This window comes from Polyodon spathula, chromosome 1 (assembly GCF_017654505.1).
Source record: "Polyodon spathula isolate WHYD16114869_AA chromosome 1, ASM1765450v1, whole genome shotgun sequence".
NCBI lineage: Eukaryota > Metazoa > Chordata > Actinopteri > Acipenseriformes > Polyodontidae > Polyodon > Polyodon spathula.
In genome coordinates, this window is record NC_054534.1 from 79,059,260 (window position 1) to 79,081,162 (window position 21,903).

Here is a 21,903-nt window from a genome sequence, read left to right on the forward strand (position 1 = left end):
CTTTTTGGCCAAAACTCAAAGCACTATGTGTGGCGCAAACCTAACACTGCCCATGCCTCAAGACACACCATCCCTACAGTGAAGTATGGTGGTGGCAGCATCATGCTGTGGGGATGCTTCTCATCAGCAGGGACTGGGCAACTTGTTACAATTGAAGGAAGAATGGATGGAGCAAAATACAGGAAAATACTGCAAGAGAATCTGCTTCAGTCCGCTAAAAAACCAAAGCTTGGAAGGAAATTCACCTTTCAGCAGGACAATGATCCAAAGCACAAGGCCAAAGCAACATTGGAATGGCTCAAGAACAAAAAGGTGACTGTTCTACAGTGACCCAGTCAAAGTCCTGATCTCAATCCCATTGAGAATCTGTGGCACTATTTGAAAATTGCGGTCCACAAGAGTCATCCAACCAACCTGAACAACCTGGAGTAAATCTGCCAAGAAGAATGGGCCAAAATCACTCTGACACTATGTGCAAAGCTGGTACATACTTACCCCAAAACACTTAAAGCTGTTATTGCAGCGAAAGGTGGCTCTACCAAATATTAAAGTGTGGGAGTTGAATACTTATGCAAACAAGATATTTCAGTTTTTTATTTTTCTTAAAAATATTTCCCAACATAAAACCAATGTCACCTTACAATAATTGATTTTGAGTTTAAGTGTTTTAAAATAAAATATCGAACAGAACAAAATTTCAATGTGCCATTTGTAATTCAGTAATATGAGAGAATTGGTCAGGGGTCTGAATACTTTTGCAAGCCACTGTATATATATGTGTGTATATATATATATATATATATATATATATATATATATATATATATATATATATATATATATATATATGTATAAATGTGTGGGCTGGACAGGGAGAATAAATACATAATAAAAAAAAAAACAGTCACATAAAATCACCAAATCAAATTAAGTACAAGGTGAACTCTTGTGATTGGCATCTTCAGCATATAGGTGGATGCACTTGAATAACATTAAGTCACTTACCAAAACCCTGATGCAACCATGCAGTTGGTGGTTGTCTTCTCTTTCAGGGAACCAGGGTTACGTCAAGTAACCTAATGTTCCCTTTCAATTCGAAGACTTCCACCAACAACAGTACATATGGGAAATGTATACCAGAGCTGTTGAAAGGGAGAAGGAACGGCAGCTTCCAAGGATGCATCAGAACCGTATAATCCAAGATTAGCGGTGCGAGTGTGCAACCTCAAGGACCTCGTGCCTATTGAAGGCAAGGAATGATCTACCACTTTCAAATGGTAGAACCTGGAGAATGTTTGTGGCATAGCCCACCTAGCTGCCAGACATATACCGGACAGTGATGTAGCCAACCCTCTAGTAGAGTTCACAGCTACTCTCCCAGGTGGGGGTAAGCCAGCACTGTCATACGCCGCATAGACTGCGTCTGCAATCCAATGCGACTGCTTGGAGAGGGGCTGTCCTAGGGTCCATATACCATAACAGACAAAGAGTTGGTCAGTATGACGCAGAGTTCTTGTCTTATCCACGTAACACCTCAATGCCCACACCGGGCAGAGTAAATTCAATGTCCTATCCTCCGAAGCAAATGGAGGTGGATGGAAAGACACCAATTTCACAGACTTTCATGTGAAAGGCTGTAATCCCCTTGGGAAGGAAAGTAGGGTTTATACACAGTGACACCCTGCTGCCATCGTCCCAAAGATGCATACTGGAGCTGTGCACCTACAGCGCCAGCAGCTCACTGACCCGCTTTGCGGAGGTGATAGCTAAGAGGAAGGCTGTCTGCCCTAGCACTCTGCAGAGTACCCACAACCATGTCTGATAGCCCTAGGGCTGTCCAGAGGTCTCGTTTAGGGGCCAGACCCATAATTGGAACCTGCCTGGTTCCAGATGCCAGCAAGTGTCTCTAGCTTGACTGAGGAGATCCAGGCTAAGCGGGATCTCCCAGGGCTAGCCTTGTATGAGCTGGCATACGGTCGAGAACCAGATTCTCCTGGGCTACCGAGGGGCCACTAGAAAAACTGTCGCTTTCTCTAACCAGGCCTTCTCCAAGAAGGCTGGGAGCAATGGTACTGGCGGGAATGCATAAAGAAGTGTCTTGGGCCACTTGTGGGCTAGGGCATTGACGCTGAGTGGGCTGCCTAAGCTGTAGAGGGAATACCACAGGGGGCAATGGAACCGCACCAAGGTGACCTTCGATCCCTGTTGAAACAGAAAGAGGCAATCCTGAACATCTGCTACTCTGACGTCCAACAGGTATGTGTTCATTGTACTGGAGTTAAGCCGGATTTACAGTTAAAGGAAAGGTTAACCGCTCAGCTTCACGTTTAAAGTTGGTTTGAAACATTTAGCTGATATGGTTGCAAGTATCAAATGAATATCGAACTTCAAACCCACTTTACCACTGGCAACGCCATGTTGCTGGTTTGTTTAGAACCAGTTTCGTGGTTGTTAAGCCTGTTGCTAAGCAAATTATGCATTGACTTTCCTTGCGTATTCAAATGGGGCAGGCATTATTGGATTTTATTTTAATTATCCAGACATACATTCTAAAAGTACTGACAGTGATAGTAAAAGGACACTGCTTATACAGGATAATCGAAACATTTTGGCAATTTTGTATCTCTGAAATTCTCTGATTACTGTCCTGGAAATCGCTAGATTTGTAGCTAATCACTTTTGACAAAACGTGTCACAAAGTCAACCCTTAAAGTAGGTAGATTTAGCGACAAATTCACTAAGTTGGCAACACCGATAGCTTCTTCTAGGCAGTTGTTTCTATTCACATGAGCTGCAACATTTCTCCTCAGGTTTTATTTGTGCATGGTTATTAAAAACCGGAAATTAATGGTGAAAATGTTACTTTCAAGTAAAAGCTGTGAGGTGGGGGGCGATTGTTCAAACCGGGCCGTTGACTTGGCGGAATCAGAGATATAATATATATATATTATAGTGGTAAAGTATGTGTATATATAGTGGTAAAGTATGTGGCACTGTAATAAATAACAAACTTAATGAGCTTTTTAAATTGCCCGCTAGATGTCATTGTTTTAGCCTGCCTTCAACAGATTAAAAAGGTCAGTGTTTCAATCAGGTGTGTTCGGTTGTTTTAATTGAACATGAATGATCTAATTTAACCAGCATATTTAAGAGGCTCTGTGTGTTTACCTCGAAGAAGGCATGTAGGAGTTCAAGGAGCAGGTGTGTGTGTGAGAGAGAGAGAGAGAGAGAGAGAGATACCACTGAAGCCATTGAGAGAGATAAAGAGTAAACAGCAAGCGAAACATCTTCTTGTCCTTGTACCACTCTGTGTGAGTAAAAAACACCATCAGCTCACCATCAGAGTCAGAGCCATTTTAATTCCCCTGTGGAATTACTGTTGTTTATTGTTTATAAGAGTTGTGTTTACATCCTTTTGTTTGTGTTGGATAAATGGCTTAGCCATTCCAACTATTAGGGTCGAATACACCAATGTGGATTAAATAAAACTCAGTTTGTGCTAAACTAGGGTTAGCTCATCTGGGGTTATGCTTTAATTACAGTTACATTGCCCCACAAAAATGTATAAATCTTGGAAGTGTTTACTGGATACCTAGTGTGGCAAATTCTAATACATTTATTGTATTGTCCTTGATCACAATGTTTCAGACAAAAAAGCTACAAAGTTACGGAAAGTATTAATTTATCGGAGACGATAAGCATGAATTTAGCCACTAATGTTTGTTCGTTATCGACACCTGTACATAATGGGGTTTATTTGTAAACAAAAAGGTAGCGATTCTTCTAATTAATGAAGAGATAGCATTTCTTCAACCATATTCCACTGACCCTGATTTACAGTAGCTTCCATATAATGTGCTACAAGTTCTCATCTGCTTGTGGGTTTCATGCCTTATTGCTGACCAACATTTGCCTAGCCCTGTTTTAATACAATCTGGTGTTTTTCGCCGTTTCAGTTGTGAAAAACAAAATACAGTCAGCTGTCACATATCCAACCCTATAAAGTTTTGACTTCAGTGATGGTTAAATGCGTGTAATGTGTCTCTGATTATTTCATTTTGGCCCGTTCCAATCCTTGTCCATTTTTCAGGGAACACACAAAAAATAAAAAAATAAATGCAATATCAAAAATGCATAGCTGAAAGGACTGTGTTTTAAAATATGTATGCTTCCATTTAGATGTACTGTATTAGTATTGTTGGTACAGTACTATATTTGCAACAGAATAAGTATTTTAATTCAGAACGATATGATTCTAAAAATATCCCTTGCCAAAACTAGAGACGACATGTTAACTACAATACAGTACATCATTTTAAATCTGGTACGTACTGTAGCTGTATGTAAAACCTCCTGTTAACGACCAACAGCAAAATAAAATCAAAATGTAAAAAAAAAAAAAAAGCCACTGTTTCCAGAATTAAAACAGTATACAAAGGAACAAATTAAAAATTGCAAAATATTGTGCTCGATAAGGCCCTAAGTCACAGTTCACTTGCTAATGAAAATGCACAAAAACAACTAAAGATCACAGATTAAAAATAATAATAATAATAATAATAATAATAATAATAATAATAATAATAATAATAATAATAATAATAATAATAATAGTATCTATGTCATAGATCTTGACAAATATCAGTTAACAATATAATGGGATCGAATAGAGTTAGGAAAACAAAAACACGTAAAACGGGAGGAAGCGCTGTGTAAACTCACGCGACACATTGACGTGATATGTTGCTTACTTTAAACCGTAATGCGGCTTGACGCCGATATTGCAGATAAATTGTTATAATTGTAACATAGAAGAGATGGGCTTTGTATCAGAACTGGTGATATATATATATATATATATATATATATATATATATATATATATATATATATATATATATATATATATATATAAAGCAGTAAAACGCGACTGACGTGTATCTGGGTAACGGATAACCGAATGCTGACTGTAGTATATTTTCTTACCCATCACATCCTAAAATATAAGGTTTAATTTTTTTTACATGTTATGTACATAGAGGCTTTGCTGCGATCCGGCACAAATGAACCCCTGTGAACATGTATATACGTTTAACATGCAGCATAATATTTTGTATTATTTAAAAACAAACAAACAAAACAACAAAACAAGAAAAAACTTTTGGAATTGTACAATATGATATATAAACACGACACACAACTTTATTTTCGCTTTTACTCAAATATACAATATTCCTCATCGCTGTAAAATTCAAAATCACATTATTAAAATATATTCCTTGATTTAAAATGGGTTAGTGGTTAATCCACGCTGGTGCATTCGACCCTAGTTAGGTAGTCTGTATATAGTTAGGGAGGTAGGTTTTTCTTTAGTTTGTTTTCCTTTGGTTTTGTTAATCATTGTAAATAATAAACATGTCTTTGTTTTGGGAAACAAATATTAAGTCTCCAGTATATTATTACATCCTGCAACATATGCTACAACACTGAACTACTATATATGTGTGTGTGTGAGTGTATATATATATATATATATATATATATATATATATATATATATATATATATATATATATAATTACACACACAGAGAGAGAGAGAGAGAGAGAGAGAGAGAGAGAGAGAGAGAGAGAGAGAGAATTTATACTATGCCAAATGGTGTGATTATTTGATTTTGAAAATCAGTACCAATGCATGAAAGTGTCATAAATCCTAGGGATACTGACACTTAATTTAAAGAAATAGTTCATTTTGCTGGTTTGATAGATAAACAGTTCTTGACAGAAGTAAACAATAATATAAATGTAAAGTAGGAAATAAAACTAGAAAACAGCCATACATCTCACTTAAAACCAGGCACTGATTGTGTCCTTTGGGGCTTGCTGGATGGGATGCAATTATTGCTGGTGGATAATAAGATGTACTTTCTTTCATATCAATCCATATGTGTTTTATAAAGGCATATGTGTTTTAGTGTGGCAATACAAATGCAACAGCATTTTAGTATACATTAGTAGTGGCATTATCCATTCTCTGGAAAGAATAACACATCTTAAACAAAGAGATTACGTTTGTTGTACATGGTTTGAACATATTAGCTATTGCCTCCTTATTGGGATATGTGAAATATTTTAATCAAAATGTCCAGACACAGTTATATGTGATTACTGGTTTTCTCAATTATAGTAAATTATGATTAGGATGTTGTATCAATGAAAATTGCTTGTGCTATAAAAACAAATAGAGAAATCATATAAATAATATAACTAGTATACAAAATGTGTCTGTTAGATGTTTTGTGTATTGAATATACAGTACAAGTGCATCAGTAACTGCTTTTATAGTCACTAGGATTTGTGTATTCATTAACTCTTAACTCTGAAGTAAAATGTGTTGCAGCATTATTCTTGGGAAGAAAAAAAAGAGTAAAATGAGTTAAAATTAATGGATATCTAACATTTCTTCTTTTTTTTTTAATTTTGCAGCAAGATGAAAGTGCAGAAAAATTACGAATTAAAGGTAAGTTTCTGTCATACAGCACCTTATTATTTACTAGATATGTAAACCGATTAGTCTAAATTATGCTAAAAACATACCAGATATAAGACACTGTATCAAAAAGGGTACTGTGGGTTTCATTCAGCAGTTTAACTATATTTAGCAGTGATTACAATTTTAAAGTTGAATGTGTCAGTCTACTGCTTCTCAATTAGAAGTGGATTCAAGTTATAATTTGCAGTGCATTTTTAACTCTACATGGTAATTAACAAGGCTGGATTTTAAATGAAAAAAAAAAAACTAGGAAACTTTCTGTGTGTTGAATTTACAATAGGTACATGGGGAATCCCAGCATTTTTTTTTTTTTTTTTTTTATAGCTGCAAGGTAGATTCCTGTCATTCAGATTGCTCAGTGCTCTACACTGACCCTCTTGTCATTCTGCTCAATGAATTGGCTCATACAGAAAAGCCTGAGGAGCGTCATATCAGGAAATTAATCTTATTTTGATATTGGACTTTTCAGCAGGGTTTTTGGTAAATGAGCAGATGCCTCTTCAAGACGTAGGGCATGTTCATTCAAAACATCCCCTATAGCATACTAAGCAATCGACTTTATTTCTGTCTCCTAATGTTGTTGCCTTGAAGCAATATAACCTTGTGCTGCACTGCATGATTTTATGGAGCATGTTGTTGTGGAAACTCTACTAAATGCCATCCCTTGCTGTAAATCGCTGAGATGCAACATCTTTTTGCAAACACGACCAATCTAAAAGGCTCTTTCATACCCCATATGTTTGTATAATTCTCTTCTGCTGTTTAGGAGTAGACCATTATTTACCAGTATAAGCTATTGTCCCTTTTCAATTATTGTAATGTCTGTCCTCTGTGAAACTGTGATTTCGTAAATATAAAATATGTTAGTGATCATTTTTTCAGAAGCAGACCCAGAAGTTGACAAAAGGACATTTATGTTGTTATAGTTAGTACTGCCTGTAGGCTTGGTCTAGAGATACATGTTTCATAATATTTGGTCTATATGAATGTCTCAGTATCGAGTTTGGGGAATGTCTGCATCAACAAAGCATGCTTGTAATCAGGTGACGTTGTGGGGATCCTGTCCCATTCTTCAGCCAGTGCATCACCAGCCTCCCTGAAGTAATGAGGAGGGTTATAACACTGGCAAACACAATGTCCAATAAGGTCCCAAATGTGTTCTATGGGATAAAGCTCTGGACACCAATCCATAACCTCTGTAGTCTCCTCCACATAATCCATGACAATCCTGGCTGTATGACAACGGACATTATCTTGCATCAGAACAAACTCAGAACATGTTGCAGCAGCAAATGGTCTTACAACTAAAATGTCTTTGTTGGGTACAGCTGTAAATCCACCCCTTGGAAACACAATAAGATCCATGTGACCTTCAATGTAGATGCCTCTCCATGCCATAATTGTCAAAACTTCAAAACTGTCATATTCAACGATGATTTGAGCAAAGCTCTCTGCTCTGGTTCTTCGTACTTGTACATGTCGACCATTAGAGGACAGATGGACTCCTGATTCATCATTAAACAAAACAGGTGCCAATGACAGAACTACTAGTTCTGCTGATCAAGGCAGCCATCAAGGGTCTCTTCAGTCTTGTGGAGTCAATTGAGAGCTGTAGCTGGTCTTTTTGACCTAAAATCAGGGTCATGCTAACAGTTGCTCATAGTTTGCTTGGTTTTGGTGACTCCAGTTGCTGTCCTGAAGTGGACATTAAGCCTATGTGCAATGCACTGGTGATTTTTCAGTGGAGTATTATGCCTATATCGCCCATTGTATGGTGTGCTTGACCTCTCACCACCTATCCAGGGCATCTGGGGTACAAACGTGTGGTTTGATAACATGTCCACACCGAATTGACCAGCCACATTTCTTGTGTATCCCCATATTCTAGCATTTGAACAGCTCTCAGTCTGGACTTCAGTTAATAATCTTTGTCTGACAACACCTGGCATCATTATAAACCATGCTTCCCAAACCAATAACAACAAATGATGTATCACTTGAGCAGCCACTTGATAAAATCTGTGACAAATCTGAAGTCTAAATTGGAGTCCCTGCTTTTAAGGGGGGAAATGCATCTCAGCAGCTGTCACAATTAATTGAAGATCATCTTACATTTTTTGAGAAGTGTATTATGAATGTGTAGATTGTAGAATGTATCCCTTCAATAAATAAATCAATGAGTTAATTAACATTAAGGCAAAATGTATTGAGTTTGCATTACACATTATCTTGTATGGTGCAGATATCTTGCATGTACAGATCTGGAGGGCTGGGGGCTCTTAGCCGCCGACACAGGGTTAGCTGCTTGTTGAATGCTGAAGTGTCGGTGGAAGAGTGCCTGCTGGCAATGGGAGAGGTAGTCAAGTATGGGAACATTGTGTCGGCATCCTGCATGAATAAAATGTTTGTTATCTTTTTAAAAGAGGTATCGCTAGTCAACCAACTTGTGGAGGAAGGTTTTTCTGTGAAAGCAGAATTTATCCGAGTGCCCCCCTTGGTAACCCATTTTACCAAGATAATTATGTCTAACGTGCCATCGTTTTTAAGAAATTAGACCCTGGAGAATGAACTTGTCTGATACGGTAGACTGGTGTCCCCAATTAAAAATATTCCTCTGGGGTGCAGAATGCCAGTGTAAAGCACATCCAGTCTTTTTGGAGACAGGCGTTTTTTTAAAAAAAGAATTTAGAGTGAACAATTATTATTTGTATTTATTTTCACCCAATTTGGAATGTCCAATTATGTTTTTTTTTTCTCCTCACCGCTGTGAGTCCCACACAGCACAGACGTTCTGGGACATGAGCATCCTCACAAGTCTAAAGCCAGAATCCAGAGCACAGGCTGGCGGGTTACCAATCCCAGAGAACAGAGACCAGCCCTACCTCTTATCCACTTTGAATGTGCTCAGTGTCTGGCCAGTAGGTTTCGCTGTTGCATGATTAGGAGATGCAATCCCTGCCAGTTTCCCATCCCCCACCCCTGGAGCGGCAATGCTTTAACTGGATGAGCCACTCGGGAACCCCCGGAGACAGGAGCCTGGAGCTTCAGTATAGAGGGTATAAGGCTGCGTTATATTTGCTAGCTCAGATACAGCTTTAACTGTTTATCTCTGACATCCCCGATAGCCAACCCATTAACAGGTTGAAAAAAGTGTATTCCTTTGAACAAATTAAATAGTTCATGAAGATTACAAAATGGAAAATAGGGGTTGAAATTGAAAAATTCTTCCCAGATTTACGATTATTCTTCCACTCAGCAGACATCGTCACACATGAATTTTTTATTTTATTTTATGATTTTAGATATTGAAGATATTGAAAGGGGGAGATTATCAAATGTGAGGACAAGGTTTGGTGACAAATTATATGCTTTTATTAATATTTATGCACCTAAATAAGGGGAGGCAACGAATCTTAATATTTACCAAAATAAAGCAAGCTCTTTTAAGTATTGATAATGATGATCTGGTGTTTGTGGGGGATTTTAACTGCACCATTGATTTTAACATAGATAAGAACAATGAGGAACCCACTCCCCAGTCCGCCAGTGAATTAGCTGCAGTTTTTCAGTTCAGTGGCCTGGTTGATGTCTGGAGGTATCTGCACCCTAATGCAAGACAATACACCTGGTCTTATTGACGCCCACAACAAATTTGTAGAGCAAGATTAGACCGCTTCTACATGTCACACACTCATCTGAATAAATTAATTAAAGCCAAAATCATCCCCAGTAGCCTCTCTGATCATCACTGCCTGTTAGTTACAGTAATAGTTACCTCTGACTCTCACAGCACCTCCTACTGGCATTTTAATATAACGCTATTACAGGACACACATTTTGCAAAGCAATTGAATCTATTTTGGAACATATGGAAAAAAAAAACACACACTATAAAAATATGAGGCAGCAGTGTGACATTGGCAAAACACAGATTAAACTATTTTGCCAGCAGTAAACACTCAGCTCAACCGGGTCACTGAACGCAGCAGTGAGAGAGCCTGGACACAGATCACCAAGAGCAGACCCTACAAACCCTGAGGGAGCAGAGACATGCTAGGCAGCTTGCTGAAGGAGAGAGTGAAGGGGATGCTGGTACGCTCTCGCTTCGTGGAGCTCAGAGATATGGACATCCCCTCAAGCTTTGTCTTTGGCTTGGAGAGGAGGAGAGTTGACAGCCAGCAGCACTGTGTCCAGATGCCTTGCGGCAGGAAGGTGTACTGCCGGGGGGAGATCAGCAGGGAGGCAGTACAGTTCTATACTGAGTTATATAATAAAGAGCCATGTGACCAGCAGGACATGGACCAGCTGCTCCAGGGTCTGCCCAACCTGAGCAAAGAAGAACAGCATCAAGAAGACAGGCCACTGACATTTCAGGAGCTGACCACTGCTGTTGCACAGCTTTCAAACAGAAAAACTACAGGCATTGATGGACTGCCCGCTGAATTAATTTAAAAAATCAGGACTGTGATTGGAGATGACTTTTTGCAGGTGCTGGAAGAGAGCCTACAAGATAAAGAACTGCCCCTCAGCTGCAGAAGGGCAGTGATCACACTGCTGCCCAAGAAGGGAGACCTGTGTTAACTCAAAAACTGGAGACCTATCTCGCTTTTATGTTCATCTTTTAAAATAATTTATAAAAATGTGTATAGGAGTGTACAGGAGCTGTAAATCACATGGACCAAACTTCTGTACCTAGATGTACCATTTTTGATAATTTGTTTTCTATTCAAGATTGTTTATTGATAGCGAATCTGTGTGATTTGAATGTTGGGCTGGTCTCTCTAGATAAAGAGAAAGCTTTTGACAGGGTCGCCCACACATACCTACTTAAAACCCTGGAAGCCTTTGTGTTTGGCCCTGCTTATATTTCTTACATCCAGCTTTTATACTTAAATGTTTTTAGCATTTTAACCACCCAGCTGCCCATTTATTTTGGCAATTTCCATGTTAAAATTAATTTTGCTTTTGCAGATTTTTTTTTATTTTTAGCCCTCAAATATGCAATTTGGACAGTTTTCAAGACAATTTGTGTTATATTTTTTTAAATACATAGATTTAATGAGCAAGATTAGACCCACTGATGAAGAGGGGTAGGGGCTGGTCAGCATTTCCAGAGGGTAGCAGCCTTCAGACACTCACCTACACCCTCAACACTTTTCACTTTCAAAGAAACACTCCTTTATCCCTTGTATACCATATGGCCAGAGCTGATTGACAATCAATCATCCAATCACCACCTGCTCACATTCCACTCTTTTCCATTCACACACCAATCACTGAAAGTTTTCACTGAAGTTAATCACTGAAACACACATTTAAACATAATTTCCATCACCAGACAACCATGGGCACCTATGTGAAGAGCCTCTCTGCTCTGCAAATAATCTTAATAGCTTAACGAGCAGTGCTTCTTGCGATTATTTCTTTTGTCTGTGTGGGAATTTTAATACAAATCCATGTTAACTGTCATAATTTATCAGGAATTAATTTGCACTTGGAAAAGCAGGGTTTTAATTAATGAAAGACTATAACTCACTTTGAAACAGAAATTTAACAGACCCCGGCTGTGACGCAGACAATACAGAGACTACCTACATAATTCAATATTTGTAATTATGGAAATATTTTAGACTTTTATATACTTGTGGCTATAAATGAGATTTGTTCACTTGTTTTACATACTAAAATGCATACAAAAGTAGATAATCAATATAAGAAAATAAATTCCAACCAATATAGATAGATGGCTTATTCCCCACCACAAAAAATATATTAAAAAGTTGTTTTTTTTTCAAATCTGTGTCATCCGATTTTTACCCACACGCCAGATAATCGTAAGTCAGCATTATATATCTGAAGCTATCTAAATAAATGTACATTCTGTATGACAAAATGCACAATTTTAAGCCTTTGCAGTCCATTTATTCAACAATTGTCAGGCGCATCAGGACCAATTTATTTTCACATGTGTTGTTTATTTTACACACGCTGTTTAACATATATTTTCTTTAGAGTAAAACAGGTTTAAAAGGCATTAAATTGCAAAAGGATACTGCAGTACTGTATCTACAGCCAAGCCCCACCCCTTGTTCGCTTTGTTTTTCACATACCTCTTATGTTCTTTATAGACGTGCGTACTGAAAAATCCTCTCCTGATCACTCGTTTTATCACCAAACTCCTCAATAATGCGATCCAAGTCATTATTTTATTACTATAACATCTGTGGCGGAGTGTCCTGCCCCTTTATGTTTATTAGTGTTTTATGTTGTATGTAGTGTGTTAATGTTGGTGTTTATATATAAAATACACAGGATATAAATATGGGTTATGAGGACAAGTGTTTAAAATGTATATTTGTATTTAGGCACAAGGATTGCACAACACTTCACATGCAGGTAAAATGTAATATGTGAGCACAGGAAATTACACTTAATTAATTCATGTGCAGTTGTACCGAGACTCCAATTGAATGATTGATTAGCAATCGAGTCTCGGTACAGCGGCATAAAAGCAGCATGTTTTCACTCACTTGAGGTTGTGTGTTCGGTGAGTGGAGAACGGGTGTGGAGAAGAGAGAATTAAAAACAAAGAGAAGTAAAAGTAAATACTTGATTTCACTAACCGTGTTTGTCTGTTCGTCCGTTGTGTTAGTGTCTGTTTCGTTTAGTGTTAATTAATTTTGTTTGACTGTTTATTTTGGCCTCAAGTGCCGTGTCCTCTTTTGATGTGCTGTTTTTGTTTAAATCTTTTGTTTATTATTATTTAATAAAACAGTGAGCATCCTTGTGCCTCAGTTTTACCCCCTACTTCTTGAGTCTGTGTTTCTGGTCTGAAGTCACCACTGCAAGCCATCCTGTTAACACATCTCAAAAAGCTTTGCAAATGTCTGTGGTATTCTTTGAGCGCTGGATGCAGAAGCAGCAATGTTTGTTTATGTCCGTGTTATCTCTGTGGTGCATGCGGCTATCAGATACACCCTTTTTTTTTTGGCTCCTTTCTTTTTTGGCTGTTGAAAGGTTTTCTCGGTTTTTTCCAGAGAAAAAATGACTAGAGACCTGTGCTTTACGTCTTTTTGATGATGTCGGGCAGAGTCCGATATCGGACTGGAAAGGGAAAATTGTAATGTCGGACCTGGTCCAACATAGGACCGCAAAGGTTTAAATGACAATTTACAAATTATGCACAAAATAGATATTCCCATTATTTTTTATTTCATTTCCATTTGGCTGCTGCTTGAAGGTAGTTTCGATAACAGCGAACTATGCTTCCATTAATTTTTCTTGATCTTGTTAACATGCATTTTCATTAACGAGTTCCCCTTATTTAGTCATTGAGACAGGAAATTATGTACATGACTGTAACAAAGTGCCCGACCCTGTGTATATTTTCTGTTATATGTTGCGTGTGGTGTGTTAAGTGTTGGTGTATAGGTATTGGTACACGGGATATAAACGGGTCTGTGTTTCACGTGTGTTTAGAAATGTACAATTGTATTTAGGCACAGGATTGTACATCACTTCACATACATTTAAAGTAGTTAATATGTGAGCACGAGGTTGCACATAATTAATTCACGTGCTGGGATTCAAGTGAATAATTAATTAGTAATTGAATCCCAGCACAACAGTATATATAGATGCACGTTTTACTCACTCGGGGTTGGGTGTTCGGTGAGTGGAGAATGGGATTGGAGACGGAGGTATAGATAATTGTAAATAAGAACGTAAAGTTAAATATCTGCTCACCGTGTTTTGTCTGTGTAGTTCGTTTTGTTTATGTCTATTTGTTTTGGCGTAAAGTGCCATGTCCTGCCTTTTTGTCTGTTTATACTGTTTATTTACAATAAGCCTGCGCAAGCAAGCGCCTCATCATTTCAATTCATCTGTTCTGTCATTGTGTTCATTCCTTTCCTGGTTCTGATGTCACCCACTTGGCTGTCTTTGTGACAGTGACCTGCGACAATTAAGCTTTTTAACGAGAAATGCGTTCATTAATAACCTCATCGACTCCTCTCATTTGAAAATCACCTCTCATTTGAAAATCACTTGCTACTAAAGCTCTTATTGCTATACCACGTGTTCAATATAATAACACTGTGTTTTGAGATATTTGAGCCCATACTCTGTTACATTTTATAGAAAATGTACAACCATATTATATGAAAAATGTAAGAACATAGTGGATATGGTTGTTGCCAGCAATTCCATAAGATGACGAGAGATCCAGACAGCAGTCATTCAAGATCACAACATGTTCAGAAATGTGAACAGTGTGAGTTTGGACACTATTGATTGGGTCTAAAAGACACAAAGTGAGAATGAAACAACATTACAAGGTCCCATTCCAAAGAAACAGGACAGCGTGAAGGAGACTAGACTCCCGTATGTACAGGTAATGGTTTGTCACTGTGATGCCTTTTCTTACAGTAAAACATTGCATTGCATGCAGCGGGAATCTTTTACAATCTATTTACTTTATAAGAACATAAGAAAGTTTACAAACGAGAGGAGGCCATTCGGCCCATCTTGCTCATTTGGTTGTTAGTAGCTTATTGATCCCAGAATCTCATCAAGCAGCTTCTTGAAGGATCCGAGGGTGTCAGCTTCAACAACATTACTGGGGAGTTGATTCCAGACCCTCACAATTCTCTGTGTAAAAAGGTGCCTCCTATTTTCTGTTCTGAATGCCCCTTTATCTAATCTCCATTTGTGACCCCTGGTCCTTGTTTCTTTTTTCAGGCTGAAAAAGTCCCTTGGGTCAACACTGTCAATACCTTTTAGAATTTTGAATGCTTGAATTAGGTCGCCACGTAGTCTTCTTTGTTCAAGACTGAACAGATTCAATTCTTTTAGCCTGTCTGCATATGACATGCCTTTTAAGCCCGGAATAATTCTGGTCGCTCTTCTTTGCACTCTTTCTAGAGCAGCAATATCTTTTTTATAGCGAGGTGACCAGAACTGCACACAATATTCAAGATGAGGTCTTACTAGTGCATTGTACAGTTTTAACATTACTACCCTTGATTTAAATTCAACACTTTTCACAATGTATCCGAGCATCTTGTTAGCCTTTTTTATAGCTTCCCCACATTGCCTAGATGAAGATATTTCTGAGTCAACAAAAACTCCTAGGTCTTTTTCATAGATAGGTTTTTCCTCTAATCAGTACTTTCTGTTTTCTACGTGTTATCCACTCCCTAATCCATGTACATGTGTTTCCTTGAATCCCTACTGCGTTCAGTTTGAGAATTAATCTTCTGTGCGGGACTTTGTCAAAAGCTTTTTGGAAATCCAAATAAACCATGTCATATGCTTTGCAATTATCCATTATCGATGTTGCATCCTCAAAAAAATCAAGCAAGTTAGTTAGACACGATCTCCATTTCCTAAAACCATGTTGACTGTCTCCCAGGACCCTGTTACCATAAAGGTAATTTTCCATTTTGGATCTTATTATAGTTTCCATAAGTTTGCATATAATAGAAGTCAGGCTTACTGGTCTGTAGTTACCTGGTTCAGTTTTGTTTCCCTTTTTGTGGATCGGTATTACGTTTGCAATTTTCCAGTCTGTCGGTACCACCACTGTGTCAAGAGACTGCTGCATGATCTTGGTTAGCGGTTTGTAAATTACCTCTTTCATTTCTTTGACTACTGTAATTGGAGTGCAGAAACATGACTAGGTTAGTAATGTTTTGCTGATGAGCTGTAGTGTAATTTATTTTAATTGGAAGTCTCACAATTGTGTAGTTTCATCCATGAGATGACAGCATGAATTTAATTATCTTTTACAGGAGTAGAAAGTAGCTTTTCCTTTTGCCTGTTTTTTTCTGTTTTGTTTTTTTTTGTTTTGTTGTTTTACAAACTTAAAATAAGATGTGTATACTTTGCTGCAAAAATCCAATAAAGTGCTTTGCTTAATGCAAACTGATCTAAAAATGTATGATTCTAATATCATCCTGGGTTTCCACAAAGTTTTTAGCTTGTGTTGGAGAACTGTAAGTGCAGCCTTGAACACCAAGAAAACATAATTTAAATAGCAAGGGAAACAAAAAAGAAGACACTGTGTTACACAAATAAAAAAAAAAAATTAAAAATCATAAGAATGTGCTGTGTACTATCCATGTATTATCTCCTAAACACTTCTGACTGTGTATATATTTATTATAAGCCTATTATACACATACATATATAATAGTTTTCTTACAGAACTGTAGCTTCTGCAATGCAGAATCTTATGGTAGTCTACAAACTGAGATAAAATCCAGTGCTATAGGTGAATGATACAAAAATTATCCAGACAAAATGTTTAGGAGAGTACAGCTTCAAAATACTGGTAGTAAAGCTATAAGTACGCTACCCTACTTACCCACATTTCCGACTATATAATATTCTAGCTGTGCTTGTAGATCAGGGTTTCATGCCTTATTATTGGTGTCGGTAGCTGCATACCAACCTTTGCGTAGCCATGTTAAATTAACATAATATTCAGGTAAAATACCTGTGGAGGGATGACTAATCTGATAAAAAGGAGCTACGACACTGTTGTTGTAAGGTTACTAGTTTTTTTGTTTTGTTTTGCCATTTGGGGTTGTGGCAAAGTGGTTTACAGTGAGCAGATGTAGTGGTGATGTATTATGAAACAGAAGACAGACAACAAAGTCCATGATCCAAATGGATTTTATTTTTATAATCCTGGTCTGACGACCACAAAGAATAATCCCAGGCAATATATAGCAATGTGTATTACACTGCTCCAAAACAACGGGTTGCTGTCCCAAAATAATAAGACACAGTTCGTAAATAATAAACACAGTAGAACACACACAAAGACACGCAAGGTTTATCATTTGAAAACTGTACAATTCTTGCCGTCAGACAAAAAGCTTCTGGATTTGGGATCTTAGGCGATCCGACACAAATTAACACTTGATAAAAAAATACCTGAATCTGAATTCCTCAGGGGCAGTGCAAGGCTTTTACAGTAGAATGTGGTTATATTCTTGTTGTTGTTATTGGGGAGCCAGTATACCAGTAGTCTATTTCTCAGTAGATGCTTATCTGCCAGCATGTTAAGTCCCGTATTTGTCTTTTTGAACAAATTTGTTCTTTTTCATATTTTGTTTCTTCTAAAACAAATCTTGCTCAATGAATTATGTTTAAGAGATTTACTTAAACTCTATAGGAGGTCACCCAAAAATGGTTCTGTCGGTAGCCCGCAGCAATAATACAGGAGACCACTGGCACAAATACCTAGTTGTTCTTGGTCGGTACCAATAATAGATGCTGCTTAAGGCTAGTGTACAATTAATTGCTACGGACAGAGAAGTCCAGGCTTAAAGCAATCAGCTATCTGATCACCCACACAATAATAAAGCAAAGGGCTTTGTTATTTATTTATTGCAAAGGGCTTCATTTTTTTTTTAATTGGTTGTATCTTCAATATTTTTTACAACCTTGCTTATAACACAACAGAACTATAAAGCACTATCATTTTATGGCAAAAAATTTAAATGCTGAATAAGTGGTGTCAGATAAAAAAATAATAATTAAAAATGAATGAAGAATCCCTCGTACTGTATGCTTATGTTTTCCTATTAGGAAAAATAGCTTGCCAGAGCTACTTCCAGCAGAACTCAGTTGTTAATTAAGAATTGCTTGGTACAGCCTTTAGTTATAATAATAAGTTGCGTTAGGTTGTGTCACAAATGGGATGTTGACTGCTTGAACATAAGGTACAACTTTCAGACACCTTTTACTTTAGTTTTTGGTCAATTTACCCATGTTTTTTAGCATGAGCAGACGGTGTACCCACCCTTTTAAGTTGTACAGCAGTGTTTTTGCCACGGACTTCATGTGATATGTGTGTGCTATGTGACATTTTCATGAGAATGGAGAGATACTTGCAGTTTCTAAATTTCACGGAAACCCCAGCAATGAGAACTCAGTACATTATCTACATAAAGCAGTTAAAAGCGTCCTTCTGAATTATATTAAAATAGTCATACAGAAATCTAGTGTACAGAGGTTAAGACATTAGATTATTTGGGCTGCATATGCCATCTATAAGTATTGATATAAAGCCAAGAACATGCCATTGTAAAATAATTATGTATTCCCTAATGTTGTTGCATTGCACCAGTTTTCATTTCAATTAAATAAATACTCACTGTTAAACAAAGGTTTGTTCCATTTCAAATATCATTTAACTTATATAATAAATGTGCTCTGTCTGCAATGCAGACATTGGATCATTCCCAGCAGTGTCTGTTTATGTTAATGCTTACATCATACAACGGCTGGGCCCAAATATCAATGTGTGAGAGAGGAAATTAAAGACCACTAAGATGCCTGCCACTAACCATTACATCAGAGCAATATTACATTCCTCCTTTCTTTTAGAAGGTCAGGTTAATAAAAGTATGTAGCACATTATCATAAAGGGCGGACCTGGCTGTCTGCTTTGATTACACTTAATCTGCAATGCTCCCAAAGAGATTGCATTGTGAGCATTTGTGTTTGATTTGAGCGGGTTTATCACAGTGGATAATGGTGTGCATTCTCCCCACTTATCATTTAAATAGTGTCCAATTAAAGATAAAACTGCTCTTGATCTTAATACAAAATGTTAAGTAAGTTTCTGTTTAAGCAGAAGATATAATTTGAAGTTCCATGGATCTTGCAACTTGATTAAGCACTTGGGCTACATTGAAAAGGCCCCAAAACACCACAAACATGTCAGTAATGGTTGTCCTCTATTTATTTTGATTCAATTACATTCAAAACATATTTTAAAACTATCTCAATGAGTACATTTTGTTTTTTATCGATTTTAAATTAAAAAAAAATACTGGCTAAGAAGAAATTGTTTGAAAAATGTTCCCTGCGTATTTAGTGACGTTTTCATGCTGCTGATGGCTCATATTGAATTTATATACAAAACGTGCTATCAACAGGTGTTAATCATGTGAACTTAATTACATTTTCTACATCTATTTATTGTGCATTATTTAAGGAATTAGGTGTTTTGAATTCGGTATTAGTGGTCAGTTTGATGAATTTATATCACAAACACCCATGGAACACCAGCACCCATCTCTGTTTTATCTTTGAAATTATGCCTGGCTTTCAGTGCCCATTGTTCACCTCCCATGAGGATATGTTAAACTAATTTCCATGATTCTGTGGAATAAGCCTTGTCCTGGACAGGATTTAGCATCGAAAGTGTTCGCAAAATCTATGGGTGAACCAGGGATGAGCATAGCATACAGAAACCTGCATAAATTAAGATCCCAAACAGGATAAGAAGTTGACCTACATGACTGCAATATAAGAATATACAAGTAGTGCAATCGGCATCCTAATTTTGTGTTCGATTATTGTACAGGAATTTATCAATGATAATCAATGCATTGACGTTTTATTTTTCAAAATAATGAACAAACATTTTTTTTTTAACAGAACTGTTCATAAAAAGGCACCACTTGCATTCATATTAGAACACTTATTAAAAAAGAAATACAAAGGAGTGTTTAACAGCTGGAAAGAATATGCATGTGTCCCTTTAACACTAGAAACGTAACGGTTATACTCATACCTAAAACCGCCAGAGGAAGTCATTATGACATTTACATTTTACACAACATCAATATCAAAATGAAAGACAAACTATCGGATACAACTCAAAAGTTTTATTCAGGCGTGTCATATCAAACATCTACACAGCCAAAATGGCATATTTAAATGAACAATTAAACATAAAAGGGTTTATTTTCTAACTTACCACTATAAAGCACTACTTCAAAAAATGAAAAACTATAATAAAATAAACATTTAAAAAAAAACAACTAATGTGTAAACAGGTATGGGTACATACAAAATGTAAAAACAAATGTATTTTTTTAATTTAAAACGAAAGTAACACACGTTTTCTCTGCGTGTGACACCTTAGCTCTGAATCCAGGTTGAGCTGCAGCAGCCTGCTGCTTTGCTGATTGAAATTTTTCTGCTGAAGCGCTGTGGCTAGCTTCAAGACAAATCTCTCCTACTGATATTTTCCTTGGTGCATTCCTTCTAGAAATCGAAGGAATTGGTGATTGCCAGGTCCAGTAGAGATAAAAATAGACTTGTATATTTAAAATAAGAAAAATAGAATATTGTAGGTTGAATTCAAAATAAAAACATGTATTGTAAAGGGCAGTCATTTTGACAGTTTTCACTTTTAAATTTTTAATTGTGTGTGAAAGATGCACATTTGTACATTCTTGACATCACCTAAATACATTTATTAAATACCCTAATGGAGTTTGAAAGGCAGGATCACAGAAATATAAGTTGTGTTTTTTTATTTGGAATATAACCTACAATAGTCTATGTTTCTTTTTTGAAAAATATACAAGCCTCTTGTTATAGCTACTGGACCTGGCAGCCATCAATTCCTTTGTTTTGTACAAGGAGTGCATCAGGGAAATATCAGGAAATGTCATCTTGAACTGCGCTTTGGCAGAACAATTTCAATCAGAAAACTGCAAAAGCAGCAGGCTGCTGCAGCTCAACCTGGATTCAGTGCTGCACAGAGTGACACACGCAGAGAAAACATATGTTACTTTTGTTTTAAATTAAAAAATACAAAAGAAATAAAATATTTTTCCATTCACTAAATTGAAGGGAAAAACTAAACAAATATATATATATATATATATATATATATATATATATATATATATATATATATATATATATATATATATATATATTTATTTATTTATTTATTTATTTGCAGGCGCTTATCCAGGGCGACTTGCAATTGTTACAAAATATCACAGTACAAAATATTTTATTACAAAATATCACATTGTAAAGTGTCACATTACACCACTTTATCGAGACACCTCAGGAGAAGGAAAAATATCCCAAATAAGCAGCTATCCCAATGCAATTCCAAGGCAATTCAGACGACCTTAATTGGAGTCTGAGAGGGGTGAGAAGGAAGGTAGAATAGTAGAGGTTGTAGAGGGTGGTGGTGAGAGAGTGATCAGAGGACAGGGTGGGCTGGGAAGGAGGTGAGCTAGTAAAGAGTTTGTGGATGCCTGTGATTTTGGAGGAGAAGGTGGCAGGCAAAGTCATCAGCTGAAGTAGAGGAAGTTGGAATGGGGAGAGCTAAGGAGGGAGGAGAAGGTAGAAAAAAGTTTACAGGGATTGTCAGTGGACTGAATGAGTGCAAGTTGGAGCGATTGGCCGAGGTGAGTGTAGAAGAGAAGGAAGAGAGGAGTGAGTGATAGAAAAGGAGAGGCAGGGAGATGAGGTTGTCACTTTTGGTGTCACTTGGTATAGTACTAACTAACCTCGTCTAGT

The 21,903-nt window shown here is 37.1% G+C and overlaps 1 protein-coding gene across 1 annotated transcript in view; it reads left to right on the top strand.

The window, feature by feature from the left end:
- LOC121324750 (follistatin-related protein 5-like) overlaps window positions 1-21,903 on the top strand; it is an 89,775-nt gene that overhangs the window by 34,662 nt on the left and 33,210 nt on the right. The window contains exon 3 of the mRNA XM_041266946.1: window positions 6,486-6,519. Within this exon, the coding sequence (XP_041122880.1) occupies window positions 6,486-6,519 (34 nt within the window). The remainder of the gene's footprint in view (window positions 1-6,485; window positions 6,520-21,903) is intronic.